Source organism: Asparagus officinalis, chromosome 4, assembly GCF_001876935.1.
Source record: "Asparagus officinalis chromosome 4, Aspof.V1, whole genome shotgun sequence".
Classification (NCBI taxonomy): domain Eukaryota; kingdom Viridiplantae; phylum Streptophyta; class Magnoliopsida; order Asparagales; family Asparagaceae; genus Asparagus; species Asparagus officinalis.
In genome coordinates this window covers 119329787-119347085 of record NC_033797.1, presented here as the reverse complement: position 1 = coordinate 119347085, position 17299 = coordinate 119329787, and the positions used below count along the sequence as shown (strand labels likewise).

The 17299-nt window shown below is 37.6% G+C and overlaps 1 protein-coding gene across 7 annotated transcripts; it reads right to left on the bottom strand.

Moving 5' to 3' along the window:
- LOC109838028 (protein STICHEL-like) lies at positions 1121 to 11665 on the bottom strand. 7 transcript variants are annotated; one of them, XM_020406441.1, is made up of 9 exons: positions 11589 to 11665; positions 11397 to 11491; positions 10568 to 10631; positions 5868 to 7988; positions 4967 to 5186; positions 3043 to 3525; positions 2095 to 2746; positions 1628 to 1697; positions 1121 to 1546 (listed from the first exon to the last, which is right to left on the bottom strand). In XM_020406441.1, exons 4-9 carry the CDS (start codon positions 7773 to 7775, stop codon positions 1487 to 1489), a joined length of 3393 nt encoding a protein of 1130 aa, XP_020262030.1. In that variant the 5' UTR covers positions 7776 to 7988; positions 10568 to 10631; positions 11397 to 11491; positions 11589 to 11665; the 3' UTR covers positions 1121 to 1486. The 7 variants fall into 7 exon arrangements, with proteins under 7 accessions (XP_020262030.1, XP_020262028.1, XP_020262031.1 ...); XM_020406439.1 differs by having other exon boundaries at positions 10564 to 10631; positions 11397 to 11653; XM_020406442.1 differs by having other exon boundaries at positions 5868 to 7951; positions 11397 to 11653.

Sequence of the window (17299 nt, the reverse complement as noted above, 5' to 3'; positions counted from 1 at the left end):
GCTTGTTGTATTTCACTGTGTAAAACTCTTCGGGTTTTAGATCCTTTTATAGGGGAAAAACAACCGTTATTCATAAATCCCATAATTAACACGTTTTAATTATTCACATTTAAAATCCATAAATTTCGCCAATTAATACCAGCCGTTTTTCTATAATTTAGATCTGTCAATCTATCTCTCATTTAACACGTTTTAAAAATTAATCACGTTTTAAATTTGCTTCATGGTAAACACGCTTTAATGCTATCCGTTTACATTCATTTAGATCCTTAATTTCCGCCTATTAATTTTGCTAGCCGTTTAACAAATTTTGAAAATGTTACTCACGTTTTCTTTTTAATGCAAAAAGAAAAATTCAAAAGAAAATTAAAATGTAGCTGATTAAAGGCCCATTAATCCGGAGCTGCATTCGTGTCCGCTGGTCGTGTGCGCACGCTACCCGACCCGAGCCCGAGCCCGGCCCAATCAGCGCACGCATGTGTGGTGTGGAGCAGAACCTTTATTTTCTTCTAGGCATAGGAGAGAAAGGGAAAGCTTATAAATACCCTTCCTTCCTATTCCATTTAGGGAAAGCTTATAAAAACTCTTCCTTCCTATTCTATTTCCTATGTAGGACTAAACTTTCTCACTACAATATCAAGTTTTAAGTTATCTTTATTATAACTCCAACAAAAATGTCCCTTCTATCCTTTTAGCAAAGGATCTTGTTTGGATAAGAAGGGATTTTCGTCTTTTTTATATCGCTCTTGCCCCATAATTTATTAGAGTTGATGATGTTAATTTGGAGGATCAAATGAGAGAATTTCTAGTAAGATTTAATTGTCTATAAAAGTTCAAGGGGGTAATGTAATAACACCAAAGTTTAGGAGGAAGGGGTTAGTGCGAAAACCCAAGTGGGGGCTCCTGAAGTTAGGCCAGATAAAAAGAGAACAAAATGAAAAGGCAAAAATAATGATAATAATCCTATAAAAGTAGGAGATCTAGAATATTTCTTTACCAGTCATCTCATGTTGATAAATCTAGTAGAAAAACGAACGACATCTCTGCTGCAAAAACCTCAATATCTCAGATTGAAATCTATTATCATGCAAACATCTAGAGAAAATTTCATAAATCACCATCTCTGCAATCAAACACATATTACCCAATAACAAGCTATAATAAACAACCAACCCTTCAAGATGTACCAAAATTTGCCAAGTACTGCAACATCCTTTACTCCATATACAATAGATAAAACATATGACGCGTCTATTAATTATCCATCTATGGAAACATCAAAAAGAAACTATCTCCTCCCTGGTTATCCATTTGTCATCATGAATATTGGGTTTATCACCAACGCCATTTTGCCTATAACCAAATATGTAACTTTTTTTTAAATTTAGAAAATGGGTGCAAGAGAATAGACAAACATCCGCCTATTAGAATTTCCCCTTGGACTCTTCTTGTCTCTTCACCTGATTGTTATCTGTTTTTATCTCTATCAACACTTCCCAAAACATAGACCTGCTGGCTGTGATCTGGTATCATCTCCTTGGTTCTCCTGCATCCAATGAATAACTTGGTTGCATTTTCCATTATATGGTTCAGATGAAAGATATGACAAAGCACTCTGAGAACATACCTTCACCCTGTTAGACTTGGGGGTTCTCCAGCAGCAAAGCCCACTTTGAACAGGTTCTGACTCATAACCCCTGTAGAAGTACAGAGAATGAGCTTAGTGAAACATAATCATATACTGAAAAAGCCTACTTCATACAGATGGTTAAGTTACAAAAAAATAACAGTGAAATTCAAGTGGTAGGCGGATGCTGGATTGATTCATCTATCATTGAACCTTCATGCATAAAACACAAACATTTTAAAATCAGATAAGTTATGGCACATTGATACGCGTTCTTGAATTATATAGAAAAATACTGACAAAGGAACAGAAGTGTCATAGTAGATCATTCATCTGATATGCCAGATTAATTCATCTATGAATGAAGTTTCATGTAGATAGCTACACTACTCTGATATCAGATATAACCATTGCAAAGTATGCAGTTACAACATGTAAATGCTCATCAAAAGAAGGGAGGGGCTTACAAGCTTTCTCGGTCCACCTTGGCTCTGAAGCTGTTGCTGTGCAATAAGCTAGGAGAAATAGCATGATGACATCGCTCAAACCTCCCACCAGCTTGTCTCTGGTGGCAACTTTTACTGCCATCACTTTCAAGCTCTTCAATCTCATCACCATCTCCATCTTTCCAATGATTGAATGATATAGAAAGGTCCGTCAGAGACTTAATTTGGTTCAAGCTATTTGTACCATCTTGTACCAAATTGTGATTCTTCTCCTGTTTGGATTCAGTTAAATTTCTTGCTAATGCGGCTTCACTATTTTCTGCAGCCTGAAGCCAAGCACTCTCCAGCCTTTGTTCATCAATACATGTTTTCTTTCCCCTTTGCTCTCGATTATCAATTGTATCTTGGCTTCTTCGCGGCTTATCCACACTTCTTCTAGCCATGTCATAAGAAGCATGAATTCTACCAGGTTCAATGCTTTGGCTTTGTTTGCTGAACGGGGAGTCTGGAAATGACTTCAGAGACTTCAAATACTTTTCCGGCAAAAGACCCATTCTTACTTCTACATTGTGCCTCAGAACTAATGCAATGGAATTTGTGATGCTTCTACGAAATCTCTCAGCTCTGGATTTTATGTTGCTGTCACTAAAGGCTATATAAGCAATCAAAATACCTGCAACATGCAATTACACTTTAGACTTTAGCTTAGCGAAATGAGATACTGTACCAAATTTTATATGTTCTCTCACTATGGTGAGATTTAAGTTAAATATCCTGTTATTGGATGACTCAACTTCCTGGTCTACCTTAACTTGAATGAAATCAATTCCTACAACAGAAGTACACCAAGGTCTTTGGAATTCCTATTGGCTGAATAACAAGAATTATGAAACATTTTCTTGTAGTTGGTCTGAAAACAGAAGGATTCAATGAAATTCATAAATAATTTGAAGATGGCATCATGATTACCTCTAATTTCTGTAACAGATACCAACTTTCCATGAGTATGAAGCAAGCGTCTCAATCTTTCTGAATCACATTTTTCAATGCACCTTCTCCAGATTGCATCCAACTTATCTGGGTTCACCACGCTAGTGACATCATCTCTATAAGCTGTATCAGATAAGCTATGGGAAGCACTTATGCTGCTGTGAACACTGGCATTTCCAGGTACTGAAGCTGAACTTGATTCCCAAAGTCTTAATGAGGGATTAGACTTGTAATCAGATGATGAGGTTTCTCCAATCTTCTGCGGTGGAACTAAATCCAATCTTTTAATGCTCGGCCGACTGCTACTGCATGAAGGAGTGGGTTGTGGGCTATGACCAGAACCAATCTGAAGTAGAGCTGCTGTGAACCAAGTTGCCCGCTCACTTGAAAGTCTTAGCTGCTTTTCCGCACCAGAAAGAATTTTCAGTGCTCGTTGTAATCTCTCTGTTTCAGCTTCTGTCACTGTAATAATTTCAGGAAAATTGTCAGAAAGTCATCAAAAGTAATGAGCTTGCAGAAAATATTATAATAAGGAGCAGCACTAGAGTGAGCAAAAAGAACGAAAAAAGGTGTTAGCAATGGTATAGCACAAAGTAATAAGTCAGATCAATAAACAGTCTCCCTCGTGTGTGTGTGTGTGTGTCTTTGCAAGCACATGTGTGCGCGCTTCAAAAAAAGATACTTTTTTTCTTTATGCTTAATATATCCATACTGTGAAATGCTCTTCATTCCTAACTTCAGGATTTTCTGACAATTGTTGATCTGAGGTTCTTGATTATGTCTTGGGGATAGCAAACAGGCTTATAAAAAATTTCTTTTTCAGTGGAAAATCTGATCATGAATTGAAATTGGAGCACTCTATCCGGGCTTCTTAAAATAAGGTGGGAAAAGGCAACTACCTAATTATCCACTACGATAAAATGAAAATGGCAAGGGATATTTTGGATTCAGACTATGAGAAACTTTCAAACTTAATAATGAAAACTTTTCTTAACAGATTAAAGAAAAGCAGACGATCATGCATTTGATTGAGCCTGTAGTTCTTACATTTGCAGTGGTGAAAGCAATACCACTGCAATTTTATTTAATAATGGTAAAAATTAATGAAAAGATGGCAGATGAAGAATAGCTTAGTACCATGACATAATGCATTGCGCATGTCGCAGTGACATACATACTGGGGATGAAAGTAGTAATGCATATAGAGTGATAAAGAATACAATATGGAAAGCCATTTTAGAGAACCAATACAAAAGGAAGCACCTGGATGATCTTAAAAAGAGAAATCCATCGTTCAATGTTGACAAAACTTACCAGGTTCCTTAGTATATAGGATGTATGTTTACAGAAAATGGTGTCAAAGTGCAACGTACATGGAGGGGCGTTAATGCAAAATTCTAAAATCACTTTTGGGATCATGTTCAAGCAAATGATGCCAACTAGAATGTCTTAGAAATAGCTACCCACTAAAATCATTTTGTAGAAGAAGGAAATATGTCAAAATGGAAAAGAATCTACCAGATATTGTGGGATTATTTAAAGTTAAGAACAAATTAAGCATGACTAACAAATTAAGAACTAATGTACTACCACGTGGAAAAATCTTAAAGTTTCTTATGAAGGATAGAGATAAACAGAAGTGGTCCAAATTCAGGTCTAAGGCAGACAGGAAAGATGAGAAGAATTAAAATGGATACAGCAAAAGATCCAAAGACATTTTACTCTGAAGCAGGTGCGCATTATAAACAGAAATCAAATAAATACCTCACAAACCCAAATAAAAGACATTAAAATAGCAGTTTTATTTCTGTTGAAAGTATAAAATACTAGCTCAAAATTGGGCAAATAGATTTTTCATGTGTATGAGACACATAAAAAGAAGTAAGAAACTTAGTGTACTCACAACTTTCCCCAAAGAGAACAATGCTAGAGGATTGTGCCTTGGGCAGCCTAGATGTTCCAGCAATAGCATCCATAATAAGACTTGCCAACTGTGACATTAAGGCAACAGGATCAATACCAGATTCCATCAGCTCTCTGGACTTTTTCACTGTTTCTACTGTGTCTGATGACAGAGCTGTTATCAGAAGATCAAGTAAACTTTCACTGGAAACAACTCCCGTCTGGAAAATACAGATGGTCAGAAAGGCTTTATCAAGAGTAAACATCTAAGAACCATTACAAAATTAAGAATACAACTCTAAACAAGTCAACATACCAAAAGTAACAAACTGAAGAAGGAGATAAATTTTGAGGCTGCCCGGAATTTGTTTGTCAGAATAACAGCCTCTCATAGTGGTATCATAAGTTTCTAAAACCAATCTAAATTCCAGAATAGTTTTACTGTAGTCTTCATAGAGTAAAATGTCCATAGTTAAGGTTATTGCCCATACATGGGCATGGTCAAACACTTGCATGGTAATAAGTTTCATTACCTGAAATTTCTTCCAAATTAAATGCAATGTTCAATATCTGGTAAGGAATAATTCTTATAAAGTAAAATAAATTATTTATATTTTGAAAAAAAGATGGAAATTAAAAGTGATAATAATGGTACCTAATTGAAATCCCCACCAAAAATAGCTCACATTTATTTACTTTTTTGAGTACTTGGAACTTGGTCTTAATTCACAAATTTGCCAAAGTTAGCAGTTTCAAATGAATCGTGTCATTCCTAATTCACTAGGCAAAATCAAGAATCATAATCAGATTAAAAAAGAATTTAAGAGCAGAAGCAAGCAAGCACGTAGAGTTTGGAATATTAAAAGTAATGAACATTAGTGAACAATAGAAAATGGACTTACTAGGTCATTTACGAGAGAAGTTGTGATCTGTTTGCCCAGCAGACTCAACTGGCCTAGCATACTTTCTGCATCACGGAGAGAGCCATCTGAATTCGAAGCAATTATATCAAGGGCATCCCATTCAGCATCAAGGTTTTCTTCAGCAGAAATCTTTCTAAGTCGGAACACTATATCAGTCTCTTTGATCTTAGGAAAGACATATTTCTGGCACCGAGACATCACTGCACGAGGCAAACTATTCGGATCAACTGTTATGAATATGAAGATAACACGAGAGAGAGGTTCTTCAAGAAACTTAATAAATGCAGACCAAGAGTTGGAGGATAACATGTGGCATTCATCAATGACAATAACATTGTATCGTGAGAATTTTGTCCCAGTAGGCACTTTCTTCAACAGAAGCCTGAGCTTTTTTATTGTCTTTTTATCGGTGGCATCTACTTCTTTCATGATCGATCGAATTCCAGAGTTCAAGTTTTCACATTCGCTACATAACCCACATGGCCTATTTTCTTCTGTGGACAAACAGTTCAAAGCCGCTGCAAAAACTCGTGCAACTGAAGTTTTTCCAACCCCACGAGGGCCTTGGAAAAGATATCCAGGGGCTATTCTTCCTTTCAAGACAGCATTACTAAGTGATTGGACTACAATATTTTGGCCAACTATTTCATCAAAAGACATCGGTATGTACTTCTGACTCAAGCACACCGAGTGCGAGTGAAAACCCTCTGATAAGCCAAGTTCAAGTCTTTCATGGCTTCTGCAACTTGACCATCTCCTTCCATCTAACCTGTTCACAGCCTCCAAATCAAGCTCCCCAAAGTTACTTGCAAGCTCATCACTTACTGAGTCTGCTGAAGAACCTACTCCATCAAACTTGCTGGTTAACAAGGGCACATCCTGTGAAGATTTCGGCACAAAGTTTTGGTGACGAGAGCTTGATAATCTCCTTTTAGGGTGGACTGTACGGGTCCCGCAAAGAATGCTTCTTACCATTCTTCTTGGTGTATCAGAGAGTGAAGCTGAAGTGCAACTTCTTGAGCATGGATCTCTTGTTCTCTTTGGCAGATTACAAGGGACACCGCATATTTGGCTGTTATTATCCAGTTGATGCACTTCATTTCCATTGAAGGAAGCTGAACTTCGAAGCCGGTTGTTTGAGCTATTTGACGCTGGTGTACAAGAAACAGATGAGCATTCTCTTCTAGCACTTTTCAAAAGCTTGGTAGAATTCGACCAATTCCCACATCCTGATCTGGATAAGATGGGCGATGCACAATGAGAACAGGAGCCATTATTTTGAGTTGATTTATGTGTTAATATCTGCAATTCCTCTGAGCTGGAGTACCCAAAAGAGTTGGATGCAAGATCCAGCATCTTTGTGACTGATGCACTTTTCCTACTGTTGTTCCTCAAATAGACACCTTTGCTTGATTTTCTAGCAGTTTTCCTCACTGGAATATGTGGCTTCTTGCCTTTGACATCAGTAGTAACCAACGGATCCTCAAGACATGCATCAACTCTAGAGTCTAAATCCAATGTATTATTCATATTTTGTTCTGAACTATTATCCTGAAGAGATGTTTGCCTATTGTCCAAATCCAATTGAAATCCACTATCACTAGATTTGCTTGGATGATGTCGCCAGTTGTAAAGGTAAACCTTCTTCCTTCTCTTGTCATATCCTGAAGGTAACTCGACTGACCCACTTGAATTGTTCATGACTTTTTGATTTTCTGCATTCTCATTTTCGGAGTTCAAGGTCAAAGTCATATCAAGATGCGTAGAGCTTAATGGGGACTTCCAAGACGTATGAGTGTCTGGATCACGTAAACCTCGAGATTTTCCAAGGGCAGTAAGCTCCTTCGTTAAGTGAAGATTACTTGGACCAATGTAATTATCCATCATTTCCTTCTGACACTCTTAATCATGCTAAGGACTTCTGCTCAACTACTTTGCATACTAGCAGAGATCAATGTAATAAAAGAAATGGTAGAAGCCTAGATCTTCACTGCAGAGAGGAAATTTGGACTAATGGAAGCAATGTGTGTCACGAGCTAATACCAGTGCGTAAAATGCGTATTCTGTAAAAGTTAATGCATAAATGCATTGTTCAGTGGTCTGCAGTAAAAATAAGAAGTAATAAGATAAAGCTGCAGGAAATTGAGTAAAGCTCAACCTACATAATAAGATGCAGGAGTAAAAATAAGCAGTACTAAGATAAAGATGCAGGAAATTGAGAAAAGCTCAACATACATAAATTTATTTGGTTCATGTATGTTGAAATAAAGAGGACAAGGGGGAAAATGGAATTACCATAACTTCCAACATTAGTTAGGTTCTGAATAAACTGCTGACTATGAAATGATCATGTTTTATCTTTTAATGCAACAACAGTAAGAATAAGATCAAGCATTAACTCAAAATGCTTGAGGAGAAACAACATATCAAACATTCAATTTTGTATAGAAGTTCCAAACAAGCTTTAAAGTAAATTGAAATGCAAAGTAATGGCTTCCTTTTAATATGTATCACGGAGTCTGTTTCATATATGTTTCATATAGCTAGGCATCAAATCATTTATAACCCTGTCATTTGGAATTTTCTCATAAAATATACTACTAGAAACATCAGCCTTGGTATATAAATGCACAATAGTAAATGATCTACTATAAAAACGATCTAAGTCTGCACATCAGAGTAGAATGTAGATTGGCAGTAATAATGATGACTAAAAAGCAACTGTAAGCACAGAGCAAGCTGCTAAATTTAAATGTAAATGTGAAACAGAACTTTCATATAAAGTACAAGAGTTTCTAAGAAGCATGATCAAGTTTTATCCATCAAAAAGAGATGAAGATTAAAAAATAGGTGAATCAATGAATGCAGAATACCTTTCAATAACAATATTATGCAGGAACTAGGCACAAGAATTTAATAAATATTAAGTACACAATATTAGTATATGAACACTGATTAGAACCAATTAACACAATAAACAGTAATAACATACTGAAACTACCAAAGTGATACACATACAGACGCTCAAATAACAATGGTAATAATTAAAAGTTGATGCCTTCCAAGTACATAAGTACAATGGTTGTTCTGCAATACTCAAAGTATTCCTCAACTCGAAAGCAATATTTTAACACTGCGAACCAGAAATCTTTCACTTTGATCTACAATCAAATCTCCAAAACTGAACTTGAATAGGACTCATAATGGGCACTTGTCCAACAGGAACATGGAAAACCCCATCTCGAAATGAAGAAACTTTTAGTTTTAGGCTTTGTTGACAGGAGAACAGGGTATTTACACCATTTCCCTGGAATGGTCAAATATTCGAAGTAAATCGTAAAACAGCCAAAACAAGCCAATGTACAGTTAATGTTCAAAAAGTCATCTAAACACAGAAATCATAATCCAGGTAGAAGTTTGGCGTAGAAGTTTGGCATCAGGCATCCCAAGAAACCTTAGCAGAAAGGCCCAAAATCGATATTCTTTAAAAAAATGATAAACTCAACTATTTGCACTGCCATAAGAGAAAACAATTCATAAAATTTGAGAAGAAAATGACTTTTCAATGAGGGTGACAAAAATTGAAAGTATAGATCAACCTGATAAAACCTATACATGGTCCGAGAGCTAAAAACCTAATCATGTGAACAACTTGTAGCGAGTAAAATAGCAGTATCTTTCTCTTAAAGCTGCTGCAACTGCACCTAACTCCAACATTTATGAAGAGATGGTTGCGGTACATATTTTTATATTCTAAAATTTTCACCTATAAATTAGATTAAAATTCAGCAGTATATATTATCATGCAAGTGCTAGAAACTTGGATTGACAATAATGCAAGGTTAAGGATTTCCTTGTCAACAACCACCAAAATTAAGACAGGGATTTTCAGACTGAACACAACAATAATACAAAATCTAATCTGAAAATAACAAAAAGAGACGAAACAATAAAGCAAAAGAAAAGGGAAAGTCGGAGATTTCAGCTGCCTTTTACTAAAAATGTAGAGGAAAGGAATTTTAGAGAAGAAAACCAAACATGGCAAGCACAGATTTTCTTTAAAAAAAACACTACACTTTAACATGAGACTAACAAAAGGATATTCCATAACACTAATTGCAAAAAAAAATCGTGATATTAGATTTTTATTTAAATTAGATATAAGAACTGGCACAAAGAAAATCAAAGTACCAAAAAAGTCATGAGAAAGAGCACCAAAATATAAAAGGTCTCTGTGTAGAAATCACAGTCTACTAGAAAAAGTATACCCATAGGTAAAACCTAGATAACTCTTTCAAACAAGTGAAGCGAGGTTTTGCACCAATGCGCGAAAGGAATGTTCTACTTTTCATTTAAATTTGACAAAGAGCATCTATCGTTTTCAATGAAAACAATGAAAGCATGTGAAATAAAGGGAAGGAGCTAGGCTTCGAGCTGTGACAAAGGGCTATTTATTACCAGTTTGCGCTGGAAAACAGGTCTGAGTATTAAACTACATGACAAGAGTAAAATAATAAATCGAACAAGAGCAAAATTGGATTGTAAACGATTTGATTTCTAAGCTATGCACCAAAATCAACAATTGAGGCATAGAAGTTAGCATCAATAAAATTAACTCTTAAAGTAAATGTTCCAATAAATGTGTAAACTGATAAAGGATAGAATGGAGCATCACCCACAGAAAGAATATCAGAGCGAGAAATTTCCAGCTGCTGAAAGTGCAAAGAATTGTATCACCTACAACTAGCAAATTATAACACGGGAACTAAATTAGACATTAATCATCCAGAAATCAACTGCCGAGTAGCATTTAAAAATTAAAAAGAAAGCAAAATTTTCAACCAATGGCATTTCATTAGTAAACGAAATAGTATGGATATGTTATTATTTTGGCATATAGAAGTCGTGGGAAAAAATCCGCTACTTTTAAATAATGGAAACAAAATGGTCTTGGATGAGAAAATTGTTGATGCTCTCAACATTTTTATGAAAGAGGCATGATTAGCACTAATTGAAACAAAGAAATCCATGACTGATCATCTCCGGAACTGATAGGTCTCATAAGTCGGAATTAATCCTCAAAAAACGTAAGAAGATGTTCTTGAAAACAAATTAAGTAAGAAGACATAGATTGGAATTGGGAGCAAAAAACAAATGTAAATTCCCAAAATGTGAATATGATCTCCTTATCAATAACATCAAAAATGATCTGGGTTCTCAAATTATACATCGACACAGATAATCATGTTTTGAAATCACCAACATTGTCATCTATATGCAAAAACAAGACATGGGTCTCAGAAGTTATTACCAATTCGTCTCTTAAAACCTCTTTCAATGGAAACTCAAGCAATTTTTTATTCAGAAATCAGATAATGACCAACACATAATATGGGTTTTCAACCTACAACAAACTCACTAGTAAAAAAACAAAATGTCCTGTGCATTGATCATAATCTGGGTTTTGTGCAAAAACCCCAAATAGAGAAAAAGATGAGAGCTTTTCACCTTCAACAGATCGCAGCCTCGAAGAGGAGAAGTGAGAGTGAGAATGAGGGGGGCCTTCGTTATAAAGCACAAAAGAACAGGAAGATACATAGAACCTATCGAGAGAAAAATCTCAGAAATCTTACTAATTATACACTAAAAGACTGTTAAAAAAAATTTTAAAAATTAAAAATAATGGATTTTTAGGGCTACTAAGGTTGGCGCCCATTGGGATGAAATCGAACGCTCCCTCCAAAAGCGCCTAGAATCCCTTTTCCAGTCTTTATTTGCATATCTTATTCTTTATTACGCTAATGATTTTTTTATTCCTTATTAGGACATTGTGCGTGCGGGCAATTAAGGAAATGATTTTCTTACTTTGTTTGTTGTTACTAGCAAAATTAAATTATTCTTTTGTAAGAATTAAGATCTGCGAGAGGATAATAGAGGGAGCATTAAAGAAGAAGTAGTTGGGGTTTATAAATTTTTGGAAAAATTGGGTCAAAACCCCAAATCTGATTTTTCCATGGACCCAGCCCCCTGTACTTTGACACTAGTATATAAACTCATGGTCAATATCACCCTTATTTTTTTTAAAAGTATTACATTATTATCTTAATCTATTCTAATTATTCTATCTTCTTTGAATGGGTAATTAAATGATTTATCATATTCATAATGAGACTTAACATGTTATTGGATAAAAGATATACGTTTAATATAATTTAAATATTTTACTTATTTTAGTTCACAAATAAATCGTAAAAATATATGCTAGCCATTACCTAAAATTTTTGGACTTTGTAAAAAATATCCTCCAATCTTTTTAAATTGCAAAAACACCCCTACAAATTCAAAATTTTATTAAAACATCTTAAAAATTATAAATTTTACTTATTTCAATTTAGTGAGAAATATGAAAAATATATGCTAGCTAGAAACTGAAAGTTTTTTGACTATAGAGAAAATATATTGTAAGTTTTAAAAATTACAAAAACACCCCTTAAAATTCAAAATTTATAAAAAAAAACACCTTAAAAATTTCAAACTTCTAAACACACTAAAAACTACAAACAACACAAAGAACTTCCAAAAATTTATGGAATTTATAATAAACACACTGAACTTTTTACAAATTATAAAATAAAACCCTCAAAATTATAAAATGTATAAAAATATTGATAATTTTGAAACTAACAATACATTGAAAATAGGAATTTTTTTGTTTTAGACCTCTTAAGAAACATATTTTCAAAAATCAACCTATTTCAAAAATAATCGCCAATTTCAACCCAGGTTCAGCCAATTGGCTGAAACTGAGTCGAAATTGGTGAAAATGTTCTAAAACTTCACGAGATTTGAAATCCCGTGAAGATTAAACTTCATGAGATTTCAAATCTCGTTAAGTTTGCACACCAATTTTCACGTGATTAAACTCCAAAACCCCTTTCATGATAGCCACCCAATCACAACCCTATCAATAAACCCACCCAATCTCGAAACAAGATTCTCAGAGTAGTTCACACTAAGGCTCTGTTTGGCAAAAATAGCTGAAAGCTGCGAGATTATACCTGAAAGCTGTCAAGCTAGCTGAAAGCTGTGAAATTATAGTTCAAAGCTGATAGCTGTGTAGCTAGCTGATTGACTAGAGCTGTTTGGCAAAAGAAGCTGTACAACTAGCTTTGTGTAGCTAGCTGATTGACTAGAGCTGTTTGGCAAAAGAAGCTGTACAACTAGCTTAAATTTGTTAAATAACTAAAAAGGTCATGCAATATTATTGGTTTGGCAAAAGAAGCTGTACAACTAGCTTAAATTTGTTAAATAACTAAAAAGGTCATGCAATATTATTAATATAAAATTAAAATTATTAGGGGCAAAAACGGAAGAAAAAGGTTAACAGCTCCTTCCCAAAGACAAACGCTACTTGAGATAGCTTTCCAAAAGCTACTTGCAAAAGACACAATCTCTAAAATAATCTCCTCCTATTTTTGGTTACCAAACAGCTCTACTAGCTTATTGACCAAGTCAATAAGACACAAGCTTTTAGATAAGACACTTTTTTTGATTGCCAAACAGTGCCTAAGCTTCCTAGCTCTCAAGGCCCCCTTCAAAATCTCAGCAGCGACCCCTCTCCTGACCTCAATCGCCTTCCTAATCTCCTCCTCATCTCTCTTAAGAAATGCTCGATTGAGATCGATTGGGTACTGAATATGCTCGGGTTTGGGGAAATCGATGGATCCAGAGAACCTAACGATTCTTCGAGTCGCGAGAGATGCTTCCTCTACGATTCTCTTTCTCTGAAGCTCATCTTTGGCTAATTCTTCTTCTTGATCATCGTTGAGAGGTGCTGAGCCTTGGGAGTGGAGGAGGAAGAGAGACGTCGACTTGGCGTTCTGGCGACGGGAAAGATTGGAAGGGTTTAGGTTTCGATTATGGATGATATTTTATCTAATGATGTAGCGCTAATTTGGGAACGGATGAGATTTTATCGAGTTTATTGATAGGCTCTCTGGAGGTAAACTTCACGAAATTTGAAAATCCTGTGAAGTTAAAGTTCCACAGGATTTTAAATCCCATGAAGATTTCCCCCTCTTAACCATCTCATTAACAAATGGCTTAAAACTTCACAGGATTTCAAATCCCGTAAACTTTTTACAAATTATAAAATAAAACCCTCAAAATTATAAAATTTATAAAAATCTTAATAATTTCCAAACTAACAATACATTGAAAATATAAAAATTAAAATAATCCCCTACATAAGTTATAAAAAACACCCTTAAAGTCTGAAAAATTAAAAACAAGAACACGAAGTTCAAATTTTACAAAAAACACCCTGAGAATTTCAAACTCATTAGTAAATTAAAAACATAAAAATTATAAATAGTCTATAAATAATTTACTGTAGGCGTCTAAAAATGCCTATAGGTGTCCGCACACAGCTTGAGACAGAGAGAAGACGACAAACATCGTTATCCGAGTCTAAGAGGATTATCTGACGCCAACAAGCGCCTGAAGCAAAACGGCGAATCAAGTGACCTGTGTGCTCGACAGTCAGCTCGCGCGCGTCAATCAGTTCATGCGCGTCAATCAACACGTGCGCGTCAATTAGTTCATGCGCGTCGATCAACACGCGCGTGATAATCAGTTCGTGCACGTCGATCAACACGCGTGCGTCAATCAACACGCGCGTATATCAACCAACGTTTGTTCGACAGTCAATCTCGCGACAAAGCATACAAGTCAACAAATCGACCGAATACGTGACAAGAATAAGTCCCGTAAGAAAGAAAACAGAAAAGAGAAAAAGTCGGCGAACCCGCGCTAGCGCAGGACGGGATGATCCGACCCGCGCAAGCGCAGGATGGATCAATCCGACCCGCGCATGCGCGGGTCGGATGATTCCGACCCGCGCAAGCGCGGGTCGGATCTGACCGACCCGCGCAAGCGCGGGTCAGACCAGTCTGCCGCGCTGTTTTGACCCCCTGATGTGTATTTCGACGGTTTTAACGGTTTTCTCGAGATCTTTTTAGTTCCAGAGGTTCCCAACTGACTTGATATCATCTACAAACATGGTTAGGCCATTATTGACTAAAGATAAGACCAAATCACTTGTTCTCATCCAAATAATCGCTTCCGAAGCTTATAAATACGAGCCCGGGTCCTCCTTTCAGGGGGGACTTTTAGAGCCGAAACTCTGCCGAATTGAGAACTGAGCTTGGAGTTTTGAAGACTTGAAGACTTAGACATTCAGATCTGGTTCTTGGCGAGCATCCACGTCATAAAAGGCAGGAGTTCGAGAGAGAGAAATCAGATCTGAGAACTACACGAAGTAATACTCCGGATCAAAGCTTGGCCTTTGATCCCGAGAACTAAAGGCTATTATTTCCTTGGTGAAATAGTACCCCCCGGCTGTTATTTCCTTAGTGAGATAACACCCGTTATATCGTGTAGATCCGACCGGATCTAGATCACGCGGTAGTCCACGGATAAACCCCGTCGCAGGCGAAGAACCCACCAAAGCGAGTGACCGCAAAACAGGAGCTCGCGATTCGTTCGACAAATAAGGAAAGAATTGTAATTTTCTTTTTTATTTTTCTTTGATTTTGTTGTAACCGGATCTTATAAAAAGACCGGATCTTTTGTAATCGATAAACTATTACTCAAGAGTGCAATGGAATCAATGAAGAAAGCTACGATTTTTCCCGCGAACAAACTGGCGACCACAGTGGGAGTTTTGAGGATCTCGCTGCCAAGATCGATGTGTCGCAGCCGCGGATCTCGATCCCGGTCGAAGAGGAGGTCGAATATGAATTCGATCAATAGAAGTTCGAGGAGTATCTGTCATCCTCGTCCGGATCGACCTCCCCCCGTAAGTCCAAGAAGTTCTCCTCCAGGAGAAAGGTACGTTGGTACGAAGAAGTTGAAGCTACCAACGACGATCTCACCCCGATTGACGCCAAAGCTGCGTCGGGTGAGGCTCCACCAACCTCCAACCAGATCAAGCTGGTTCCAACCAATTCCTCCATCACCAAAGGAGCGGTGACTCTCTCAAAGAGAGCCCGCCAAAGGCGACGCCAACGCTTGGCCAAAGAATTCGCCAAAGCGATGGAGTCCACCGACGGAATCCGCTACAACGCGGATCTGAAGAACAAGAGAGGCAAACAGCCTCAGCAACAAATGAACGGCGCCCCTTCCAAGTCGCCAATGATGGAATGGATCCGTGTCAAACGGAATCGTTCGACGCTAGAAGAACGCATCCGCAAACGCCGCGCACTATCAGCGCAGGCACGGGTTCAAGCCGAAGAAGCCCGTCGGAAGTTGCAGAAAGAAATGGCCAAGAAGCCGCCACCAACTCGTAAGACGAGAGAGGCAAAGCTCCAGTCCAAGAACGTTTGGGCCCGATGAAGAAGCCCCGAACGACTTAACACGCTGGGGGTCGCCGTCACCTCCAACATGACAAAGAAATCAGGGCAGCTACGCGCACCAATTTGCGCATTGAAGTCCAAGAGCCCGCTGAGAACTCACGCCCAAAAAGGCATGTTTCGAGACGCGTGACTTTCGAAAGCCCAAAGAAGGCAGTTCACCCTCAGAAGGAAACATTATCATCTGATGACGATAATGTTATACCTAAGAAGTCGTGCCAACACACGATAGGTCAAGCAGACGAATTGTACTATCGTGCTGGGGGTACGAGTAAAACCAGGAAAATGAGTTCCCGAAGACTGGAAACTCAATGCCCCTGTTCCAAACTCATTCGGACAGTATTGTCTGAGTACAACTGCATCAAGGCGGTCCCTGAAAGAGTTTCGGTTTTCGAAAGGCTCAGTGCCGAAACGCCAGAACCAAGACCTAGGCGTTTCCAACGAAGAAGAAGAGTAGTCGAAGACGGAGAATTTCCTAGGGTCACCGCCAATATGACCAGCAAGGGGACATCGGCACGGGATAATCTCGAGTCGATTCTGAAAGCATCCCGGCCTATAACCCGTCTGCAGTCCGGAACCATCAAGCGAGCAACCTATGGGAGGGTTCGGACAAGACTCCCTTCAGAAGATGAAGAATCTGATGCCGGCTCCGCGGTCGCATCAGATAATACGGTATCCAGCGAGGGACAACCCCGTGAGGCACTTATGATAAGTGTGGAACAAGTGGCCAAGATGCTTGAAGAGGCCATGGCTAAACAACAGGAGACCTTCAGGTTCAAAATGCAGATGGCCATGCAGAACATGAGAGAAATACATGACCAACAAATCGAAGCATTGCCAAACCAGCAAGGCGAGCCAAGTCGTCGTAACCAGGTTAATCTGGAAGATGAGGATACAAATGCGAATGAGACTCATAACGCCAATAATCCCCCCGTCAATGCAGGGGGTGATAACGAGAATGCTAACGAAGACTCAGGTGAAAGCTTGAAGATTAAAAAC

Coding starts and splice junctions, on each gene's coding strand:
- LOC109838028 (XM_020406441.1), bottom strand. CDS start 7,775: ATGATGGATAATTACATTGGTCCAAGTAATCTTCACTTAACGAAGGAG. Junction 1,698..2,094: donor AAGGTGGACCGAGAAAGCTT/GTAAGCCCCTCC, acceptor GTACTTCTACAG/GGGTTATGAGTCAGAACCTG. Junction 1,547..1,627: donor CCAAGTCTAACAGGGTGAAG/GTATGTTCTCAG, acceptor CATTGGATGCAG/GAGAACCAAGGAGATGATAC.